General features: G+C 33.8%; 2 protein-coding genes across 2 annotated transcripts in view; one reads left to right on the top strand and one right to left on the bottom strand.

Annotated features, from left to right (window-relative positions):
* The window catches only part of N (neurogenic locus Notch protein), a 260,129-nt gene extending 233,966 nt beyond the window's left edge, over positions 1–26,163 (bottom strand). Inside the window, exon 1 of the mRNA XM_083039314.1 lies at positions 25,685–26,163. Within this exon, the coding sequence (XP_082895440.1) occupies positions 25,685–25,778 (94 nt within the window). The 5' untranslated portion in view covers positions 25,779–26,163. The remainder of the gene's footprint in view (positions 1–25,684) is intronic.
* The window catches only part of LOC145936785 (uncharacterized), a 49,459-nt gene that overhangs the window by 11,493 nt on the left and 11,619 nt on the right, over positions 1–26,347 (top strand). The window lies entirely within an intron of this gene.

Genomic DNA, 26,347 nt, shown 5'->3' with positions numbered 1-26,347 from the left:
CGAGAATCACGCACTGGAAAATATATTATTGGACGATCGGTTCGAATTTCCATCGCTGAAAGAATTTCTTTCAGCAAAGTTGCGATAGTAATGCAATATTCCTTATTTTCACTGTTCTGTATCATGCACACAGGTCGTCGTAAACAGATATAACGAAATATATATACATGAAAAGTTAATGCAATATTATAATCATATATTATTCATTAGTATAATATTTTCTAGAACTCTGAAATTTTTAAGTTCAAATAAGAAAGAGAATAATTCTATCAATAAATTTACAATATATGTAGAGTAAAAAAGTCTCATGATGATCGCGCAATATTAATATATTACTTAATTTAAATTGTTACTAAATTTTTATTATCGCAATTATAGAGTATTGTATTCGGATAATTTGGTGCCTTTAACGTTTTTCCGGAGAATCCTCCGATTAACATAAATAATGACGTATGAGCAAAAAAATGTCCATTTTCTTGCGCATGCACGTCGTCGGTGGTTTTCAAAGAGAATGATGTTCGTCAAAGAAGGGTGCCATTACTACTGGCACATAGCACCCGCTGTAATTGTATACTCCCCTCTTATCCGATCGCATCCCCGGACCAGGAGCGGATTTATACGGAAACTAACTGCACGATAAGCAAACAGACTTTAGGATTCCAATTATGTACTTCCAGAAGCACCGCATAATTTTAGAAATATTTATCATACGTAGGAAAGTTTATGTGTTTACGCTGATACCTTCTTGCTTATGATTTTACTCATAGACACCTCAAAAAATGTTTTGTTACAGGCCTCTAAATCTTAAAGATATAGCATGATAATCTCAAAATGTTATTTTTTACAGCGATATATGTTGCATGGAAAAAAAATTCACGTTCCCTATAGAGCCTTTAATATTTTTAACTCGCGATTATATACTTTCGCCGAGGAACTCTTCAAAATGTTCAGCCTCGAGCCTCGAAAAGTCACCATTAGCCGCAGACATCCGGCACATGTTGGCCCCGCGCGCGTTTTACGACGCACCGGAAAGTACTTTCTGTCGCCGATATGTTTACTCGCCCGATGAATCAGGGATAAACAGTGCGGATTATAGATTCGCGACGGTCGTAAGGGAAAGTTTAGATTAACAGAGACACGGCTTTGTTCCGTCGAGTTCCACACGTCGAGAGATAAACGAAACAGTTCGTCGCACTTTTGCATGCGTGAATTCACAAGAGTAAAAACAATTTTAATATGACAATAATTACCTAAAACTATGTCGAGATGTGACAAAATATTGCAATGTAAAAATAGCATGTTTTAATGTCGAATTAAAGTTTTGAACAAATTCAAAAAATCATAAAATAATCAAACAATAATTAAATTTATATTTTATTATAAAGAGCTAAATATATATTTCGTACGTATATACATTTTATATTTTTAAATATATAATAATAAAGAAGAAATGGATTTTCGGGCAAACAAACTTTTGTCGCATACTCTTTATATTACGTCCAGCTGACGCGGTTTAATTTGCTACGGAGTGAATCATAAATTACATTTTATTAAGCGTTTAATATGCGGCAATGCATACTCGCGTTTATTATTACGATATTATCTTGAGAAGCACCGTTTAAAAGACAGAAGATGCTGTTCTCGGACCTGCTAACTGCTAACTGATGGTTGGACAATCCTTAATTAAACCCCGACGCTCCGACGTTAAAATATTAAACTTGGTCAATAAATCGAGTTCCTTGAATCCGAGTTATTAAAATTTGGCTGAACGATTCCGTAAATGAGAGAATTCTCTCCCACGATAATTTTCACACCTGAATAGGGTGACATTATATCCTTTTCTCGATAATAACGAGCGATCTGGGATCTCGAAAGAGCTTCGCAAACGTATACACATCAGGTATGCGAGACCCTAAGTCACGAGCCGTAAATCTGGCTTTTGTTTTGACTGCTCTCATTGGGCGCTCGAGGGTCTCCGTATCGCGTTTCGAACTTCAAGGACCCGAAAAGAACCAAACGAGAACACGGCGCTATTGTTTTCGGGAATCGAGCAGGTCCGACAAAAATGGAAAAAGGTAGAGTAAGATTGGCGGAGTAAATCTGGGGACTCTATTGTATTATAATGAACATTACAGATGTTTGCCTAAGTGGCACGTATCTCGTTTCTATATTGCGCAATTTATGACTCGTTAGTAGCCATATTATTTTTTAAAGATACGTATTAGAATTTACATTTGGGTAGGCACAACACGTTTCCTATCTTCGCGAACTATCCTTAAATTGTATTTCAAATAAGATCAGATTCATAAAAAAAATTCCCGCAGGTTATATTAAAAATTTATAAAAAGCCGCAATCGTAAAGTTATATTTTTATATAGTGCAACGTCGAATTAGAGAAGGTATGACGAAATAAATGGTCGTTGAAAATTTCCTTCGTATATCTATAAAAAATATTTAAGAAACTGTCGTGTGTGTTATATATTATATGTTTTCATGCATTTTGATTATATATATAATAGTTTTTGAAATTTATTTAATACCTACTTTATTTAACACAAAATAATTGCAAACTAAAATTATTGCTATTATATTCATAATATCTTAATTATTTCATGTTAAAATCTTTCATATATCGCGACATCATCAAAAATAATTTTTTATACATATATTAAATTCATATATTAATTTGATTTTATATATCAATATATTAAACAAATCAATTATTTTTTTATAAAAATTTCTGAGATAAATTATTTTTGTTGTAAAACTCTAGATATCACAAAAAATATTGTGTAAAAGAATATTTCGCGTTTTATTTTATTATATATTATACATATATCAAATATCAATATATGTTTTATAGAATAAAACAAACAAAAGTATTATGGAATAAACAAAAATATTGTGCCGTTATCTCAGAAGAGAGATCAATATACGAATATTCAACCGCAGTAAATTTCTGTGATCCGCCGACAAAAAAAATAGAATAAACGTCATTTACGCGGCCTCTCTTGAAGGCTACGATCGAGGAAAATCTTTGGGGAGCATCGGCGGATGCAGCTGTTCGTTCCGATACTATCGATTCCTTAGTATGCGACGACAACCAACGACGACGACGCGTATATCCGTGTAACTGTGTACAGCCCTGCGAGGGCCCTCCATAGCGGACGACAGGACGAATGGAACATCTGCCGGTGGTCCGAGGGCCCTTCTCCAAACACCATCACCTTGCACCATATTACATAGGGGACCGCGGCATATGTACTATCAGTGTCGCTGACATTGACTATGGTACATGTAGCAAAAGTTTGTTACTTTGCGCGTTTTAAATGCAAGAATGTAGATAATTAGAATGAGAATGAGAATTAATTAAGACCATGAATATAGATTATAAACAATTATTTTGACGGCAATAAATCTTTTTTATGATTATTGGAAAACAAAAGATTTCATATTTTGTATTAAACTACAGAAATTATACTATTTAAAAAACATATTAAGAAAGAAATTATATATTAATTTTAATTAAATATGATTCTTTTATATAAAGTAAGCGAGATTATGCTTAGATTAGAAATTTAAAAAACATATATTTGATAAACTTGAAAAAATTGACATAATATATAAAATACTGTGAAATTATTTATATTTAAAAAAATAATTATTTGTTCTTAGGAAATGAAGTGAGAGATAGAGAATAATAATTTAATAATCTATGAAATTAAGAAGTAGATAAATATATTAAAAAGTATTTTAATTTAATAAGTTTTATTCAATTCTTCCCTCCCCTCTAAAAAAAAAAAAAAAAAGCATTGACAACTGACATAATCCTATACTTTTTCCAACAATGTTATAACCAGGTATACGACACATGCGGACATTCAAGTCACCGGCGAATTCAGCAACTACGATATTAAAGTAACGCGTTCTTAAAGACAGTATTACATTTTAAATAGAATTTTTTTTTTTTTTCATAACTTGGGTTAAATTAACTTTTTTTTATACATTTCTAAAAAAAGGAATCTTCAGTTAATTTTTTATTACCTCTTAAAAATATTTAATTTTCTATTTTTTTATGGTTTAAATAAGTTTGCGAGCAATATGGCTTCGTGTTAACTTAACAGGCTTATTTATACTGCAGTAAAAGTATTATCTCTCGCTTAGGGATACGGTATATGTAGGTATATATGTATATAGCGACGGTAATAAATATCTCTTTCGAAATCTCTATCTTTGCCGTATATTATCAAGGGAATACGCACATAAAACCGAAAATTATTCATACTTTTCTCTTATGATGATGAGAGATCGATAGTATAAAACTAGTACAAATCACACCGAGCGAGACGGAAAAGCGTATTAATTTCACAACATGTAGCAAATAAATGTTCCAAATGAGTGAAGCAAATATGTGTCTGCATTTATTCATAAGAAAAATCTACGTTGAAAAAAAAGGGAAATTATGATAACATTACCACAAGTATAAAAGTTTATTCCACTTTCCGATCAAATCCACTAATCTAATAATCATGTTTTGTCCGCGAGTAAATAAAAATATGCCATTATTATAATATCACATCAGCATTATGTGTCTTGTATTTATATTAATATCAAACTGACATATTTATAATGATTATATATTACATTTATCTAATTAATATAAAAAGAAACTAATAGACAAATATATAATCTGAATTATATATTATATTCGATATTATATTTGACAAAGATTTAAAAATATGAAACATTTTATCAAAAAAATTATAATAATCATCAACATGTATATACAAATGTTGGTAAAAGATGTTTTATTATTTTTTCAGCAATATATTATTCCATATATTCTAAGAATATATATGTCTTATTTATATAATAAAACGTAAGTTTATATATGATATGATAATAGCGTGTCTCCTTAATTATCGATTATCAACATATCAAAAAGTCTCGAACCGTAATAAATAACTCGCGCGTATCACGCTCGCGGATTTCCTATTCAATTATAAGACAAGGAAGAAGCAGAAGAAAAGCGAATAATCGTAAATTCAAAAGCCATTTAGATAAAGAGGGCAAATGGAAAATCGAATGTGGAATAAAACATAGACGGAATTTTACCTATCAGCCGCAATAATTATAAATCTCATTTCCTCGCGGAAAAAAGAAGACGAGCGCGAGATAAATAACAGAATTCCAACGGTACATTGATTTGCGAATTGTTAATTATTACGAGGTTAGGTCCCCTAATGAACGCACGGTAATCCTTATGGCGCGCTTATAATGTGATTACGAATCGGTGGAGCGTTAAAAGTATCTTTAGGCTTCTTCAGAGAACGAAGGTACAGTTACGCGCGAGATCTGCGTATATACATGTGGGATGTTTGCACCGCCAGGTGCATTTATATCTTAGCAATTATGTATAGAAAGGAGACACGAGGATTTTTCAATTCCGTTGATGGAAACAATTAAACACCATCGGAGAAGTTTACACATAAGAATTTCAAAAGACATATTGCATATTACGAAAAACTAATTAGAAAATTACAAAGATATAATAACATATAAAAATATATAAAATAATAAAATATATCTGTTTTATTATAATCCTCCTATATTTTCACGTTGATTAATAACGATAATTGCAATATATTATTATTAAAATTGATTAATACGATTTTGCGATCACATCGCGTATAGACAGAGTTGTGGAGAATAGACAGAACGGCCAGGCATTTCGTGGTTAACATAAAAAATGATCCCCGGCTTTTTTAAAACTGTTGTTAGACGATCCCCTCACGAAATTCTGCTCACGTTCTAAAGTGACGTGAGCTCTTTGTGAGGGGACGACGGCGACGCGACTGTTTCGTCTAGCACGCTATTATACAAACGTAACTTCAACTTGTTCATACCAAGATTCGTATAGCAGACATATAAACTGAAAGAAAATATGAAAAAAAATAATCAGAGAATGCCCTATTAATTTTTAAATCCAATTAACAGATTCGATAAATTAAAATAGAAAAAAGAATTTACTTGAAAACATATTTTCGAATATAAAATTCATATAAACATGTCAAAAAGTCCAATATAATATTAATATTATATCCGAAAATTTATTAAATAACATTTAGTATTCCTTTTATATAAACTTATTGATATAATTTATCTATTATTCTATTAAATCTACATATTAATTAAAAAATTCAATATTTATCTCAATTCTGTTATCACATTATACATATAAAATTTTATATTTTATATATTATATTTTATATACATTGCATGTGTATATAATCATCTTTTTCTAATTTATTTTTTTCTAATTTCCTGAAAGCATAACCGGAAACTATTTCACACATCCGGTAAAGAATTTCTTGCTAATCCTGAAACCGGGATTCATAAAAGTACCGTGAATAAATAACGTTCTTTACATAGTGTCAAATATTGTCACATCTTATCTCACACGTGCGTTTCTTACTCTCGGTTATCATGTCAAAAAAGGAATATCAGCTATCTGATACAAAGCAAGCAAAGGCATATAAAGTCTTGCATACATTTTTTTCACGAGAATTGCAAAAAGCTCAAAAAAGAATTAAAATTTATACGTTGCTCTATTTTGTTAAATGATAATACCTATACATATATATATATATATTAAAAATATCAGATAAGCAGAGTTGGACAAATTTATTGCAGTAATAAAATATGTTAAATTCATAATTTTCCTTTGAATATAAATAATAGTAAAACAAATATATAGTAATAAAATATAATAATAAAGAACACACGACTCTCTCTTTATATAGGTATATCTCTTTTCCCTCTTACAGATTCCTCACGAAATTAATTTTGCATTTTACTGTGCATTTTAATATGCATGTTGGGTGAACGCAGTGCATTCAACGTTCTGTAATTTTCAACAATGTGTATTACACGTACCATGCCCCGCCGAAGAAAGAGAAAGTTCATACCTTACGGCAGTTAAGTAACTCGTTGTGCAGCTAATCCCCAATGAAGATCAGCATGAGAGTTTTGATTTATGACAGGTAATTAATAAAGAGGGCAGCAATTCAATATCTCGCGGATTTAAACCCACGTACGGTCAATGCGATATTAATTTAATGAGGGAAAAATTTCTTAAACTGTTCTTCTGCATATTTTCTCTCTATAAAAATATAATAAAAAAATGTATATATATATAAATAAAGGCACAATAAAAAGTCGATAAATGTTCACGATTTATTAATTCTAAATAATTTTTTTTTTTCAAGTAATTGAAGAGATATCTTGAGAAAAATAATTTACAATGCATAGATTTGCTTAACGTAATAAATAAGATTTCTACAGAGCACACTTAGTTCTTAACTAATCTATTAATACTTTCTCCAACATACCGAAAAGGTTAAGACTCTCGCGAACTCGGAGAAACTAACTTACATTAAATATCACAGAGGATATGTCTTAGAATGTATACGTTATATGTTACGAGGAAGGGAAAGAAATTACCGCCCCAACAAATATGGACTTGTTCAAATCTCATTTAGCGTGACTGAATTAATACACGTACGTGAAGTTACTAATAGTCATTGTGATCGATCATTGTTCCAAGACCCGGAATTCGTGAGAACCATTCGTGTTTATTTTATCCGCGCGCACGATAATTACATGAGTAATTTACACATCGTGAATTGGACAATATCGAATATAAATTTCAATCGGCCTCAAAGCCAGCTTATCGTTTTCTGAATGAAACTCCATCGACACGTGATTGCGCATCTCGCCGGAAGCAAATGCACAAAGAGAGAAATGAATTATGTCATTTTCCACTCATCGATTTTCATTCACAATTTCTCACATACTTGCATCAAACAGATATTTTTATTATCGCCCTAATGTCGTCCGATTAAATTTTTACTGAGATAAGAAATCTACTCCAAATTTCTGAATATAGACGAGCAACAGTTTCGAGTTCATTCTGCGCTGCTCAAGAACAAAATATTTCGCGATTTACGACGATCAACCTCTTCTTATAAACGTGAGAGCGAAACAATCTCTCTGAATATGTGCAAAATTGCAAATCATCGTCGCGGTTGACCGTGAATACACCTCGAAAAAGTCCCCGGAGCCCTTCTAGGTCGGTGTAAGGCCTCAGCCTAGGGCCATTATACTTAGTGTATCCCCTGCGTTCTTGTGCCTCACGATAATAAAGTTGATGTCGGCCAGGCATGCCAGTCGCGGCATGTACGTTATGAATAAGTACGCATAACGTAGCGGCATGTGTGTGCAGGAACGTATCTATATTCATGCACGGGTATCGCCGCGGGGCACGGCCGAACAATACTATACGCGAGGGAATATACCGTATGTAAGAGCCGGCCTGCCGGACGCCCTTCCTTCGGTACGAGGAGGCATAAGGCTCTCTCGCAGACGTGGCCATTATGCAAAGAACCGGGCACGTAAGTTAATTAGTTTATACCTACAGCGAAGCATACTCTGAGAGAAACTGTAGTGATAATCGACACGCAAATATACTGAGAAAAAAAAAAGGAAATTATATCATTATATATTCGAAATTATATTATTATATTTATGTAGTAATAATAATCCGACCGTCATTTTTATAGAGTTTATTAAACGAATGTCAATTTTATCAAGTATATTTAATGAAAAGCCTTTAATTAGATACTGCAGCTTTAACTAAGACCTTCGACAAATTTTTTTAATATGATTTTGTAAATTTTTAATACACAATTTTCGAACTTGTTAATAGACTTGGAATTAATTAAATATAATTAAATATTAAACAAAAAATGATGAAGACACACACATACCCATTGTATATTTATAATATACATGGGTTAAGTTTTTTATAAAATCACTTTTTTTACAAAAGAACTTAGATTTTTTATTAAGTGTCGAATCTTTGCAGAACGATTTATAAAAAAATCTAGACTTTGTAAAAATATTGAATTTATAAAAAATCTACAACACAAAAATGTATTATATATAGTTGAATAATTTATATGGTAAATTCTAAATTCCTGCATATGGTATATATAGTAGTATAATAAGCTTTGTTGTATATTTAGCGCATAAGAGATGAAAGAAACTGATTAATCATACAGATTGTAGTACAAAACGCTTCCAATGAAAAGTATATTAAGAATTAATTAAAAGTCCCGCGGATATAATACGCCAAGGTAAATTGACGGTAGGGCGGGCGTGGCAGAGAAGAGAGAAAGAGAGAGATATAATCGATTGCAAGATACCTCTCGATACTCAATCTCGGACGTAACCTGCATAAGGGGAAGTGGCAAGAAGAAAGATCGTGACTTTGGCTATACGCGCGCGAGTCTCGAACGGATAATTATTATCACGGGGAGGCGCGCGCGAAGACGAAGAGGGAAGAGATGGAAGCGAGATGAGGATGAAGAGAGAGAGAGAGAAAGGGAATCTCGGCAAGGGAGGGGCAAGATGAAGCGAGGAGAAAGGTGTTGTATGCGAACACGTTGTGAGGTAGAGAGATGGTTCAAGGATCAATACAGATGCACATTCTCTGTTAGTGCGCGCCATCGAATCTATCTTGCTCTCTCTCTTTTTCTCTCCCAGTATCATCGCCGGATCTTTTTCCTTCATCTCGCTCCTTCTTCTTCTCTCTCTTGCCGTATTGACCCCAAATACCAACGCACTCGTCCGATGATTCTTTCATGACCAACAGGCGCGCGCAATATAAATATTTATATATATGCGCGAATCAAGATAATAGAAGATAATTTCCATATATTAAAAAAAAAAATACATTTCTTCTTATCTATTTTGTCAGATTAGAACAGAAAAACTCAATCTAGATTTTTTTTATATGTAGTTTCTTTTGTGTTCTATTTACAAAATTTATTTATTATAAAAATATATATATATTTTTTTATATTTTATATTATGATATAAATTTTATTATATTTTTTATTATTTTATTTATTATTGCTGCGTGTGTGGATTGAAACTAAAGTGAACCTGAGAATTAACAATCACAATGTTACAAGTGAATTCGGCATTTAAGAGTTCTGCGATCTCTCTCGACTAATATCTTCGCATCTCGCATGAATGTCAAAGCATCTGCCCCAACCCCCGTTGGAGGACTTTGTCAGGGGGCCGTGAGTCACGGTGAAAACGTCGTTGGTTTACCTTCTCGCATCTCGCACCTGCCGCTGACAGGATACGTCGAGGTATTCTCTTCGTGGCTCCGGTGGCGCAGACCACCAGGACAGTTTTTGCGCGCCATCGGCGGCGACAGTCGCCGCCCAAGTGTTGGCGCAATAATTCGTGGCCGATCACCATATAAGTACGTGCGGCCGCGAACGAAAATAACGAGAGCGAGACAAATTATCGGAAATAACGAGCGTAAGAAACGAAGAAAAATACCGCGAGAGTATCAACTAACGAGGGCTAAATTGTACTGATTTCTCTCCGTTAACATTGTCGCACGCACGTCACATTTTTACAGTCGACCATTACATCGTTGTCGCGCCGCGCCTACCGTAAATCGACGATGCAAGAGAAAAAAAAACGTAGGACGCGTCGGAATCGACGACCCGTACATGTAATTACGCATGACACATATCTCTCTCCGCCCATTACACTATTTACTCAACGCTGGATAATGACAGAGACTTTTGCAATGTTACGCGGTAGCCGACCTGTAAAGCTATTTGTTAAAATGTTCCGTCCTATTGTCGCATAGAAATATATATTTCAAGCGCAATAACACATGAATTAAAAATGTGCAATCCCGAAAAATGTCTAAATATAATTCTATTAAATTCTATTTTAATTATATTAAATATAATTATATTTATCTTAAATAAATTTTTAATAATAATACTCTGTTTATCGGAAAATAAAAATGTATTTTTTTTAAGGTTTGCACTTTTGCTTGTATTAATTCAACAAATTTTCGAAAAAAAAATATTACAACACAAAGATTGAGGTTTTTGTATCAAATTATATCGATTTTATGCGATAGTATAAAAATGAGGTATGATGTCTTGTCTTTGAGAATGCTATTTGTAACTTAAGCAGTAAAAAAACGATCAAATTAAGCAGATGTAAAATATATGCAGATGTACATGTATTCCATATTATAACTGTTGTTTATCATATTCGTGTTTCGATTTAAGTTACGGATACCAATTGCTCGTAATTATCTCGGGACGAGCTCTCGTCGTTTAAGCGTAATTATGTCTTGCAAGATTGGCGATTCGAATACAATTCGCCGCATTACATAAATCTAAGGACTCCTGAAGTTCTTTTTTACACGCAGAGATATTTTTTAAAGACACACGCACCCTATATAAAAGAAACCTACATAATGCAGACACACATTTATACACAAACGTAAAATGGAAAATTTTATATCGTCGTTTTGTCATCTCAGAATGTATAATATATATTTTGTAATCTTGCAATCTCGAAAATAATTTCAGATGAATATTTAATAACTTTTAGGTTCTCAAGTAACTAAAGGGACAAACGGAAATGTACTATCCACCCTAAAAACAAAATGCCACCCTTTGCTAACGCGTTCCGTCACGCTCGGGAACTTATCGAAAACGCACCTGGCAATCGATAATCGTACAAAAGTCCTCCACAGCTCAAAACGGTCACAGGGCCAAAGAAAAAAATATTTTATGCATGCACCGTGTGTATATATAATATTGAATAATGACTGCAAATTCATGTGTGCCAATTTCTAATTAATCTTACTTTGAAAAAATATATTTAATTGATAAGTTATTCTCAAAATCTAATTCTCAAATAATACATTATATCATAATAGTTTCACTAGTTAAATTTGTTATCGATCCACTTATTATCAATTCTTTATTACACCTTCTTTTTTTGTGATAAAAAATTTTCCTCGAAAGTAGCATATTCGACAAAATGTTTTCAATACTACGTTAAATAAATTTATTCGAGTCTACTTGAAAATCATCACTGAAATTCGGTGGCATGTGAATTTATTGGAGAGAGAGTACATTGACCGCGAAGAGAAGTTCATAGGAAACTTTATATCATCGAAGTTAAATCGAAAAATTACACAAAGGCGGCGACACGCGAGCATCCTTCATCTCATGGAGATGTTCCAAGATATTCGGTCCCGCAAACAATACGGGTCCATTGTGGCCTGCAATGTTGGATTAGGGGAGAGGGAACTCTCTTAATTTGCTAATAAAAGCACGACACAGGAAGCGAACTTCAAAAGGACGCGCCCCATTCTCTCTTTCTCTATCTCTCTCGGACGAAATATTTATCAAGGGATAGAAGGAACACACATATACACAGCAGCAACATATATGATGAGAAATGGAGAGATTGTCGCGACCGGTTTGTCAGTCAGTTGTATGTACGACATTTTCGATTCGTCAGCAATCTGATTCGCTGCTGCATTAGCTCTAAGCGCCTGCTAATTAACGCAAAGTCCCTTTTCGCGTATATGTTCAGAATAATGCTAATTGAAAGACACGAGTTTGTGCTATACGGTCAATGGACGTCAAGAGTTTCTACAGAACGTCACGAAGAAAGTTGGAACGACTAATCGGAGCGCCGTTATTTCATTGACGTGTGGTTTGCACGATAATGCTAATTTTCAACGTAAGTATAAATGCATAAAAACCATATTTATGGTACAAGATATATAATTATGAAATTAAATGCATAAGATTTAAAAAAAAACAACGGCATTTTAAAAAAAATACTTTTATAAAGTCATAAGTAATATGCAATATTATTGGAATCATAAGTTAGAAATGCAAAACTGATTTTTATACAGGGTGTTAAAATAAAGAATCACATATTTTGAGAACAGGTAGTATTGATCAAAACAAGAAAAAGTCTAATTAACATGGATCCTACAATTAATATATCTTCGAAGATATAGACTATCTTTTTTATTTGAGTTTTTTATCCTCTTCTTATTAGTTATGTCACTTCAGGAAATGACAAATATGATTTTTTGTTACTCTTTTTTGTTTACCGCATTGTAGAGGTGATACAACCAAAAGAAAATGACAAAGAGCTCAAATAGAAAGATAACTTGTATCTTCGAAGATATTAATTGTATGTGAGATCCATGTTAATTAGATTCTTTTTTCTTGTTTTAAACAATACTACTTGCTCTTAAAATATGTAACCCCTTTTTTAAACAGCCTATACCTATAATATCACGCTCACAAATTTCAAATTACAACACTTAGGTTGCCGATATATTATATTTCAACATATTTTACGTTTTACTCATCCAACACGAGAATTGCGTTCAATGTCGGCGCGAGATGAGGATCGGACAGCCTGATTTAACGCTAAATGAGACTACGGGGCGTATGATGCTCGCGCAACAGAGAGTGCGTGTAACGTAAAGTTTACATGGTTCGACGCCCCGACGAGCGCAGTCGCGATCAAACGGCGTGACGTGCTTTCGCATCGACGCGATTACACGTGCGATCGTCGTCGATTCCTCGGCAGATTCCTCGATGTATGTATATATGTAGCCGCGTATACGCCATGTGTGCGATCATTTCGTTGTTAAAGAGGCGCGGATAGAAGAGAAAGAAAGAGGGGAACGAACAAACGGGGAGAGAGATAGGCCCGTTGCAATTCCGTTGTAGCCCGCTCACTTGCTCGACCAGCCAAGCCTGACGGAAATGCACGACCGATGGTGATGATTGACGAGTGTCGCGCGCGATCATCATGGGGAAACAAAACGTTACGGAAAAGGAAACGCTTGGCTGAAACCGTAATTTGTACCGGAATATCTGCGATGTGACATTTGATCGAGGGGCTGAATCGCAAAGAATCATACGGAATCAACTATATAAAGGAGATTGTTTGACCGCAGAGTTGTTTAATTTTAGCATAATCGATTTTCATTTAATTATGCGAGAGAATCGAATTTTCGTAATCTTTTTTCTCCCCCCAAAAAATATTTCGAACATGTATGCGATTATAGATATTATTACAAAAATTAATAAATTAAATATATGAAATATATTAGTAAATTAAGTAATTAAAAATTATTAAATAATTTATGTTTTATGTCAAATATTGATAGAGTAGAGATTATTATTAAATGTACGAATTACGGGATACCTGTAATCAATCTTATGTGATATTAAACCTTACTTCTCAGACATTTGTTCGCATGGCAATGAAAAGAAATCGATGAAAGAATTTAAAAAGTCTTTGTCGTATTGCTCATTATTTTCTTTAAAGTCATGTCGCCGAAAACGCATAATCAACCGACAATTGCACTGCTTTTGTTAAATGAAAATAAAATTAAATTTAAAAAAACCACATAAAATCCTCAAATCCTGGGAATCCAACGAGGACTCGTGCCATTTGGCGACAGGGCGTGGGAGACTGTCGACCAGCTGTTGGTCGATGTTGGTTCAAGGACCATTACACAATGGTACTGTATATGCACGAGAAAGTCACGTTTTCGTAGAGAGTACGGCGATGAAAGATGAGGAAAAGGGAAGGGGAGGAGAGGTCACGTTTTCCGGGAAATCGTGGTTTTTATCCTCATCTGAACGAATTTTGGGGGATGTGACTTTATTATTCACGCAGGAAATGAATTCGCGATAAAATTACCGGGCCGGCCACTTTCTTCCGAGATGCAATATATATTGCATTCGTATTATTATACGTATATATTCGTATTTGCATCGTCAACTGTGTTACATTCGATCGAGTTTTTATACGATTATAGATCAGTTAAATAATCCATCTAATTGCACGTAAATTTTGCTTAAAATTTTATCTTTATAGGCTCCGAAAATTAAAGTTCAAAAATATTTATAATAAATCATACAGATATACATGCAAAGATTTTATTTCGCGATAAAAAAAAAAAAAAAAAAAAAAAAAAAAAAAAAAAAAAAAAAAAGAGCAGCGGACATAATTTACATATCTTTATATTAACGGTAGCGTCTTTATTAACCCGGATAAAAGTTTTACTCCGATCTGCAAGTGGGATATCGCGTACAAATTGAAATTTCTACGATTACGCAATCGCCTTATCGACAAGATTGCTAATTAATGCGAGGGATATCGTCTCTCGAAATCACCGTAAACGCGCCTTATTAACGAATATATCACGACATTTTGATCATAAATTCGTTGACCGGCTAAAACGTAATGTCGGCTCGATGGCGGCGATATAAAGAAACCGAATTGCCTCTGCCGAAGAGACACCGCTTCTTCTCGCTTCTCCCGCGAGATTGAGACGCCCAATTAAAGTCAAGCCAGCCAATCGGCATGGAAGCGCGAGGCAACGCAAACGCAAAGCGTGCGTTATCGTTCGGCAAGATCGCGGGCGACCGCGTTTGTGGGAGCGAAGGCGCGGTTGATAAGTCGACGGGGTGATTCACATGGTTGGAAAACAAGTATAAGAGCATTCGCGTGTATGTATGTGTGCGCGTTCGCAGCATGAGGTTTCAGCTCTTCGATGGGACTCGCTGGAAACGGTGTTTCTCACTTACGTGAGTTGCGAAAGACGTTAACACGCGGATTCTTCCTCGTTATATGTTGAGAAAAGCCGCGCCTGCGCGATGCTGCACGCTCGGAAAGAGGACCTGACGTAACTTCCGGATGATCCTTCCGTCCGCACCTATCGCGATTCCCAGAAATAACGGTGTTCGCGGAGTAAATATAGTTCTCTTTATTATATAGAGAGCTTAGCTATGCAACGCGGAAATAAAAAAAATAAGATAGCGTTGAAAAAATAATTTTGTATCTATATTCCATTTGAATAAATTCCAAGGTATATAATTCATTAATAATATATATATTAATATATATCATTAAGGATTATTTCTATAATGATTTATTCTATAATTAATTAATTAAATATGTAATGATAATTAATTCTATAATAATTTCATATGTAACTTCAAATATATATTTAAATATATCATTAATATATATTTAATATATATATTTGAAGTTATATAAATCATTATAGAAGAACAAAACAAGAAACCAACCAGCAAAAAATGCGAAAAATAATTAGAATAAAATTTATTATAAACGAAATTTCAGTGTGCGATAAGAAATATTTTTTAAATCAATCATTTTCTTAATATCGAACGCTACATAGTTTTCTCGTTCGACTGAGTCTTCCTATTCAATTAAAAATAGTTCTCGGCTACGAGATGATATTTTGATTGCATATACTGGAACAATTAATTAATAAGGCGCGGTTAGCTGGTTACGAGTTTCGATTGTTCCGTCGCGCGAGCATGTAATATGAGCCAACAGGCCGTGTCTACCAAGGGGGGCCTCAGCTTTCAGACATATATAGGCTTCGCTGACCGCGTGAAAAATTAATCAAGGCATCGTTCCACGACGCTGATTGCAAAAGGCTTGTCGCTACGCGTTCGTTATCGGATGCTGCTGTTATGGTGAAAATTAATGGCATAAATTCAACGATTGCTCGCGTTACAGCGCGTAAAGATCGCCGTTTTGTATTTAATTGACGGCGAGAGAACCGACAAGATTTTAACGCACGCTTTATTAATTTTTCTTACGATCGAAATGTCGGCCATAATAATTAGAGAAGGAAGCGTCCTTTAAAATATAGAGACAGTTCAGTTAATGAGATTTTTTATTTTAAATTTTTATATTAAAACGCACCGAATAATGGTAAAATTTATCTGGACAATGTATCCCAAAATGCCATGAACGTATTTAATTATCGTCTCATTAACTAGCGATGTGAATGATTTAGATATCGACATTATACAGAGGAAAAATTATTAGGTATTATTAAATTATATAATTTTGTAAAATTCTTTATACTAATAAATAAATAATAAATATTATAATAATAAGTAAATTAAATTAATTCATATAAAATTGCAACATTTTTAACATTTGTGCAATCATATTAATAATATTAAATATAATATTAAATAATAATATTATTAATGATCGCTATAATATTAAAATGTTACATTGTTAATCAACTATTAATCGTTTTGACAAAATCTCTATATCAATTTATAAATCACGATGTCGAAATTTCTGATCCAGCTATAAGACTTCGAAGATTCAAGTAATACCACATTTTCATCTCGCTTTTGATCAACGAAATTCGCGGATAATGAATGTGGATGCGAAATCGACGAATTTCCCATGATGGTTTCGCGGTTCGAGAAGAATTATATTAATGAATCGACGATTAACCGGCGTGTGTAAAGCAACATTCGCTCTATTCTAGCACGCTTATTGTCATTTATCAAACGAAGGAGCGACCGAAGGAGCCCGCGCTTTCTTTCTTACGTCGACGCTGAGGGAGATGAAACACGATGGTAGCAGAAACCGAGCGTGATTAATAGATACGATTGCATTGACCCGGGTACAACGCGCTTATCCACGTTTGCGTGCTCTTGGGAAAAATCGCTGCCATCGGCACGAACAAGGATGATCCTTGTTTGTGTTCTCTTTCTCGCGCGCCTCGGAAAGTAACCGCTTTAAACCGATACGGATCTGGCGTGCGTTAAATCGCTTCCACGTGCGCTGCGGGAAAACTGCACCGGGTGGTCGTCTTCTCATCGCGCGCGTGGACCAATCTCTCTCGTCCTCCCGATCTCGCCTTTTCTTCGGATCGCCGCCGTTTCTCGCGCTCCTTCCTCGGACCACACCGGACGTTTCGCGAATGAAGAATTCTCTCTCATGTCGCGCGTGCAAAAACTTCCCAGCCGGCATGGGAAAATGCGTCGAAACAGAGATGTAAAAAGTCAGTGTCCCCCCCGAGATAAGAAAAACAGAAATAAATGCAATGTATACATAGGAACTTTAGCCCTATAATCATATCAAAGAGATTGATTGTTCGCATTTCTCTCGAAAAGTGTATTTATTATTATTAAATTTGAATTAAATTAAATTTAATTTAATTTAATTTAATTTAATTTAATTTAAATAATAATCTATTTTTTATGTTCTCTTATCTCTTACATATTCTTTTTCCTCAATTATCTTTTTAATCCGAATTTTTAAGTTATTTAATATTCTGATTCTAAACATTCCAAAAGTTAGCAATATATTATTTTTATATATTTTTAAAAATTTTAAATAGTATTAAATTAAATTTAAATTTAGAATCTTTAGAATCTGAATATTAAATAACTTAAAAATTCGAATTAAAAAAATTATGAAAAATTATTTTACATAAAATTACACATACAATGTATTCTCAAGTATCTAATCAAGTCTATCATCTTTGATCGAAATATCGCTGTAATAGCATTATTAAAGATATGGAATGAGCACGAAATGTTATCGAAATCCTGAAACAATCTATCCAAAAAAAAATAAAAAAAATAAAAAAGAAACGAATAAAAAGAATCGCGCGGAATTCACGTTGATTGATCCGAGAAAAAGTCTAGCAACTAGCTCGACAGAATGAACGCACGTCTAATCGACGTTCTAAGGTCGCAGCTCCCGCGTTACTTGTCTGAAAATCTCCCCTTTCTCGCAGATGTGTGCGAATCGAACTCCTTACGGAATCTGCATAGAGCTCGCGAGGGATAGATCCTAGGCGCGATCCTCCATAAGGACACGTCGCCGTCTCGCGCGTTGACTGACGGCACAATCCTCGATTCTTCTGCGATACCACGAAGCCCCTCTTGGATCTTTCCGGGACGTAACTGGACGGACTGACGGACGAACAGACGGACGTGCGCGGTAGCGAGGGTCCTTAATTATGCGGGATTTAACGCTAGAGGCATCTATCTGTGCGAGAAAGGGACGAATGCAAATACCCCGGAGATCTTGCCCTTTTAGTTAGCAGATGCCGCGAGATACCCAACCGTTTCCTATCCTTTCTTCTTCGAAGGAAAAGAATGACCGACAGGAAAAATACGAGAACTGTTGGATTCGAAGATCACATAGATCTGAGGTCATTCGCTACCCTAAAGATTTTTCCTCTAAACCAAGAAGAACGTTCGACTATACCCTCTCAGCTAGACTATATTTCCTAATAGATATAATCCTAGTTTATTATTTACTCTACATACAATTCTAATTTAATTTATAAAAATTATAAATTTTTTTAGATAATTTTAATTTTAATATAGTTTAAAATTGTTGTAGATAATTTTAATAGACATATTTTTACGATGTTGTAAAAAAGAAAGAGAGAAAATTAGTCTTTAATTCATCTTCAATTGCATATATACAAAATTATTTATATAACAAATAAAATATATCCTATTATTACATCCTTTTAATATCAGGATTTAATATAATAAAGATTTATTAATAAAATTAATATAATAAAGTTTTATTAAATTTTTTAAAATCAAGATTTTGAATCAAGATTAATACATTTAAAATCTAAAAAAAAAAATTATTAAATTCTTTGAATCAAGATTTTAAATCATGATTGATACATTTAGAGATTATCTTTATAATTCAAGTTTCGCGGAATGATTTTTCGCCTAGTTTGTGATAAATGTCACTCGTTTTCAAATTACGTAATATGCTCCGATTGTGAAGAATATAGAGTACTAATAATGACACCAAACTTATGCAGCAACAGCTGATGCGACAGCATTCTCTTTACTTGGAAGCGAGATTAGTGAAAATACCACGCGTGCAAGTCAATGGAAACGAAAGCAGAAGCAGTAATATACATACAGATCGCATTTCGCGTACACGTGTATCTGTGCATGGCCAGTCTGCACACGTGTGCAGAGCCCAGGCTAGCTCGTGTGCCGGCCTGAACCGATGAAAGGGAACGAGAAACCGGTTGCAGGTCGCGCGATAGCAACGACGACGGTTTCTAAGTCGCACGAAGGTTTCGAATGTCCCGGGAGTGGCGTCAAGCCGATTTCCTGCAGTGCTTCTCCGTCGTGTTAAAAAGGAAAAATATGTCGAGCGTATTAGAATCTTTTATGTCTACTGCTTCAAGATGCAAAATCGACCAAATCGATTGCTACTGGCTATGCTAAATGTATACCGGCTTCAATTCACAGTCAGTTTTCAATTAACGCATGCGAAGCTAAAATGCAAATCAAATCTTTATATCTTTTCTATTACGAGAAATCTTTATATAACTGAAAATATTCTTTTTCAATTATAAAAATTGACGTTCGCAATGTAATTCTTATTTTTATGAAAGGTAAACGACTTTAAAATTTATTAATATATAAATATTTATTCGCAATAATATATTTATTTTGAGAATGATGTAAGTGCGACGTTTGAAAAACTTGATTTTACGATACTTAATTTTTTTTAATCCTTTCAAAAATTTATTTACATGATTTTTTCAAAACACTAAATAGATAATATTACGAGAAATCTTTCTAATTGAAAATATTCTTGTTCAATTATAAAAATTGACGTCCAATGTAATTCTGAATTTTATGAAAGATAAACGATTTTAAAATTTAATAAAATTTATCGCGATATATTTGTAATAATACATTTATTTTAAGAATGATATAAGTGATGTTTGAAAAACTTGATTTTACGATAGACTAGTGTTTTAAAACTCTTTCAAAAATTTATTTACATGACTTTTGAAACATTATTATTCACAATTTTAAATAGATGACATTATTAGGTACGAGAAATCTTTCTAATTGAAAATATTCTTTTTCAATTATAAAAATTGACGTCCACGATGTAATTCTAATTTTTAGAAAAGATAAACGACTTTAAAATTTATTCGCAATAAATACATTTATTTTGAAAATGATTAAAGTGACGTTTAAAAAAAACTTGATTTTACTTTTTTAAAAATCTTTCAAAATTTATTTACATTTTCGAAACACTGTTATTCACAATTGCAAGTAGATAATATTTCGCGCTGATATAATGCACGTTTTTTCAAAAGAGCGACTTTCGCAATCAATATTTCACGCAATATGCTTATACGCAACGGTATCCGAGTGATCAATGCCTCGATATCAGCGGTATTCCGATCACGATGGTGCTTTGAATATTCGCGAAATGTAACCCCTGCACCGCGTCTGTCTGTCGCGCGTGTCGCGTGTGAAAGCACGTTAAGTCCGGGCGGATCAGTTTCTACGGAGAGAGAGAAGAGAAAGCCTGAGAACATAAGAGCGGCGAACGTCTGGAACACGCCGCCATCAGGCTGCATCCAGAGTATCGCGTGGTACCTATACAAGGTGTATCATAAATGTGAGCCGCTACTTCAGGAACACATATATCTACTCATCGAAATGAGCAAAAAAGTTCATACAAACATATGTTCAAAAATGCGTTGTTTTCACGTCACAGCCATGTTTGAATTAAAACTTGAGATAATTATAAAGCATATTATTTTATTTCCAACACTACAAAACAGAAAATACTTATTAAAAAAATTAGACGTATACTTTTTTACTCATTTCAATGAATAGAATACGCTCCTAAAATAGTCCACATTTATGATTCACCCTGTATAGTGAGCAAAGACTGCAACAAAATCCTCATCCGATTCTTTGAAACGATTATCAAATAGCAGAATTATTCTCGCGATATTCGTGCAATTCTCGCTATAGAAGATATATGATCGTTACTCAATTTCTAGGGTCAAAATGCAAAGTTTGAAGTAAAAGCAAAATTAAACATTACATTGAGAGAATTTTCTCTTACAATTTACCCTGAAAATCATGATAATCGTGGGATAATATGGTAAAAGTTTTATTGGAAAAAATTTTATGAGAATTTCTCTGATTAATAATTTATCACAATAAAAATAATATATCTATCACAATAAAATATAAAACATGTTTGATTAATTTTACTAAACTGCATAGTAAAATTAATCAAACATTTTATATTTTATTGTAATAGATATTATTTTTATTGTGATAAATATTAATCAGAGAAATTCTCATAAAATTCTTTCCATACCATATTATCCCACGATTACCATGATTTTCAGAGTAAATTCTAAGAGAAAATTCTCTCTGTGTACAATTTAAAAAATATTGATAGCTAAAAATCATGCGCGCGGTTGTGTGAAAAAAAATATCTCAAAATTATTGCTGCGACATCTTATTCATTTGAAATCTTCAAATATAAAGTCAAAGTACAATGGCAAGACAATTTACAGATAAAATTTATAAGAACTTTTATTTTAATTCTCACTTCATCGAGTATTATAAAAAAAATTTTGATATCATTAAATTGTTAAATTGTTAGATTCCATTAAAAATTTATTAAAATATAACTTTAAACACGCACACTTTATGTTAATAACTGTAAATTTGTTTTACTATCAGTTACAGCAATGTCTCAACGTTATAGGATTTAATATCAAATCGTATATATAAAATTTATAAATTATAAACAAAATAAACTTTTATTCTAAATGTTTTATATAAAAAAATAAGAAATATATAACAATCAATAGCATCAAATAAAAAACGACAATTAGAAGACATATATTAGGAGTAAAAGAGATAAACGATTATAAGGAAAAGGCTCTATATATAGTTTAAAATACGAGACAATATGCGGAACCGCGATAATGCAAAAGCATTGTAATTATTTTCCTGTCTTTTCTTTGTTGGACTTCACCGACTTTCCTTATTCGCCATTTTACAACGATATACGCGGCAATTGCACCGATGCAAGTATTACGTCACGTTAAGCCGCGATTTATGTCCTGGCGAAAAGTCAAGATAGAAATTTATCTAGCAAGGCGTCAATAATTATTATCTCCTGTTAACTCTCATGCACACGGTTCGATAGAGAAAATTATTGTCGGATTATAGTACACCTAAATTCATTGAATTTTTCAAGATAGACTAATAAATGCTATTTCTAGAAAAATGATAATTTATTTTTTTTTTAAACATATAAGCAGAGACGATTAAAAGCCGCAAATGTCAAATTTCGTCTGCAAGTAAATATCTGCACACAGGTATATAAAATATATTTATAAAATATATTATTTATACATCACAGAGAGAATTTTCTCTTAAAATTTACTCTGAAAATCATGGTAATCGTAGGGACAATATAGGATAGAAAGAATTTTATGAGAATTTCTCTGATTAATATTTATCACAATAAAAATAATAATATCTATTACAATACAATATAAAACATATGTTTGATTAATTTTATTAAACTGCATAGTAAAATTATTCAAACGTATTTTATATTTTATTGTAATAGCTATTACTATTTTCATTGTGATAAATATTAATCAGAGAATTTCTTATAAAATTCTTTCCATATCATATTGTCTCATGATTACCATGATTTTCAGGGTAAATTCTAAGAGAAAATTCTCTCAGTGTACGATTGCTTGAAATTGATAAATTTTACTAACGACTTCTTATATACGTTTGATCGCAATATATTTCTTTTAATTTATTACAATCTCAAGTATTTCCATTTCGAGAAGAGTCACGTTCTTACAAGTGTCATTTCTGTTTCTGCCAAATCATTGCGATATAAGCTTACGATAAAGCATTTGATTTCGAATGTAAGAAACGTGAAACTCTGAACGAGTTTACGACTTTCAACAGAACGTTGACCATTTAAGCTGTATATACAAACAACTTTTTTTTCGTCAAATGCACGCACGTGGAAAGTAGCAGTTAGCGAGATTTCGCACGCTTTACCTAATTTCCAGAGCGGACATTATATTACATATTATTATCGCGCCCCCAGAGATTACATTACAACGTCTGATTATCAGTAAATGCGGGTATAGTTACCGCATCAATTATATATGCATTTCGTCATCTCTTAATCGAATTCGTAATGAACGAACAAATATACTTGAAATTCCAAATTATCCAACAATTTTTAATAAATCAAACTGTATTTCCAATGAAAAAAAGTCATAACTTTTTTCAAAAATTGCAATTAATGAAAAGAATGATTATCAAGCAACGGTAGAATGTTCAAACTGTGATTGTCGGCAATTAATATTCCGTTAAATTGTGAGTGATTTTTTACTCCCAAAAATGGATTAATAAAAATATTAAAATTAAATATTAAGCGCCTTCTTAATACATACAAATGACAATTTCGCGATTGTAACTATTTCTTTCGTACACAGAGAGAATTTTCTCTTAGAATTTACTTTGAAAATCATGGTAATCTCGTGGGACAATATGGTATGGAAAGAATTTTGAGAATTTCGCTGATTAATATTTATCACAAAAAATAATAATAATTTCTATTACAATAAAATATAAAATGTTTGATTAATTTTACTGTATAGTTTAGTAAAATTAATCAAACATATTTTATATTTTATTGTGACAGATATTATTTTTTATTGTGATAAATATTAATCAGAGAAATTCTCATAAAATTCTTTCCATATTGTCCTACGATTACCATTATTTTCAGAGTATATTCTAAGAGAAAATTCTCTCCGTGTATATTTGAGAATAAAATTAATATGTATATATACTGAGAAAAAAATTGTTAACTTGATTAAATCGTTCAACTAAATTACTATTTTGTTAATTAAACATATATAAGTATTTGAGTCAAATACACATTATGTTAGATTTAATATGTTGTATTTAATTTAAATAATTCTATATGTTCAATTAACAAAATAGTATTTAGTTGAACGATTTAATCAAATTAACTTTTCTCAGTGTATAATTAAAATAATTAGTCAAAAAATTTAATGTAATTCTTAATATAAAAAAGACAATTTACTATAACAATCTGTTATAAAGAGAGAGAAAACTATTAAATTATTTAATTTAATAAACCTTTTACATAATCGTTTAAGAAGTTCAAATCACAGCTGCATTCATCGAGACAAACGTTCCCTGAATACGACTGTGGAGAGAATGAGGGTCGAAATAGGATACGGTCCCCGACACAGGACGCTACGTTCCCTTATTCCGTGACTACACTCGCAAATATCGAAGGAGCAGTGAAATGTCGAGTCGAAGCAACGTGTTAACGCGAAGGAGGGATAGCTCGCTTTCTGGAAAGCGGGGCTGGGCACCTGTCCCTCAGGGTCTGCCAACTTGAATGAAGGAGCACCTCTGTCGTTGCTAAACAGATACTCTACACGTGTATCTATTGGAGCGTTGCCCTAAGTAAAATGATCGCTATCATTCGCGTTCGATTTGTCAAGAAAGGAGAAAGAAAGAAAAAGGATCAGCCAAGTGTATATTCTTTCACACAATTTGCGCCTTCGATGATATAAATATGTCATAAGTAAAAAAAAAAAAGAAAAAAAAATTTAACTGTGATACATACGAAAATTTTCATAAAATATTCGCGGATTATTTGAGAAATTAAATCGGAGATTTCTCGGCAAATGGAGGGTCGATATTTTCGAGACGGGTAGTAAGGCGCGAGAGGAGAGGCGAGCGCAGCAATGTCGACACAAGGGGGGGAGGGGAGAGGGGAAACACAAACGGCTGGGCGATCGCGGGGTACGGGATTGTTGGTAATTCGCCGAAACGCTGCCGCGATAACGCGAATATTTTATTTCGCGATATGACAACCCGATATACGTTACATCGTCCCTTCCCCCCACCAAAAGCGCGCCGGTGCCTCGGCGTCGTTTTGATACTACCTGTTGCTCTTAGCAGCGCTTAGTGGCGCTTGCGCGATTTTCACCCGCCACAAATTGTTGCAAATGATGACTATAATTATGAACAAAGGGTTCTTCCGCACTCACCGGATACCGCGGGCACGCAGATGGACGCCAGCAACGCGAACAGCAACGACTCGATCGTGAACGCGTAATCCAATCTTCGCCGTGTCAGCGACATGATGTTGCCGTTGAAATATATATTTCTCTCGCTGATTTTTTTATGCACACACACTCATCGGGGGGGCGCGGGGGGAAAAAAGGGGGCACACACCGGGGGTGCACACACGCGGGGAAAACGAACGGAATCGACACTGACCGGGCGCGAGCACACTTGTCCGAGGATGAGAGTGATAGAGAACGGCGATATTATTATCCGCGTCTCCGGAATGAAACGGAACGTCACTTGACCGTCGTCGAGCGCATCGTACGCGACGCGCGATACGTCACCACGTCGCCGTCGGGGGTCCCAGGGTGCGTACGTTCGCGCGGTTAAACGAGAAACAATGCATACGGCACGCCGACGTTGTTACACACACGACACGCGACCGCGTCCGAAACACTTCTGGGAACCCTATTGTTCGCTTAACGCGCTGAAAGTAGTTCCCCCCGTGCGCGCGCACACCTGGCGCCGAAGCGGTGGTATTACTGCGCCGCCGCAAAATGGCCGACCGCGCCGGCCAATCGTCGCGCGAGTTACAACGGAATCGTTGACCGCAGCACGCTTCCGCTTCATCCCTCGCTCATCGC

This window comes from Prenolepis imparis, unplaced genomic scaffold, assembly GCF_030444845.1.
Source record: "Prenolepis imparis isolate NDT839.2.m4 unplaced genomic scaffold, iyPreImpa1.0 SCAF_5, whole genome shotgun sequence".
Taxonomy (NCBI): Eukaryota; Metazoa; Arthropoda; class Insecta; order Hymenoptera; family Formicidae; genus Prenolepis; species Prenolepis imparis.
Note: the sequence above shows the minus strand (reverse complement) of the source record. Positions and strands in the feature narration are given on the sequence as shown.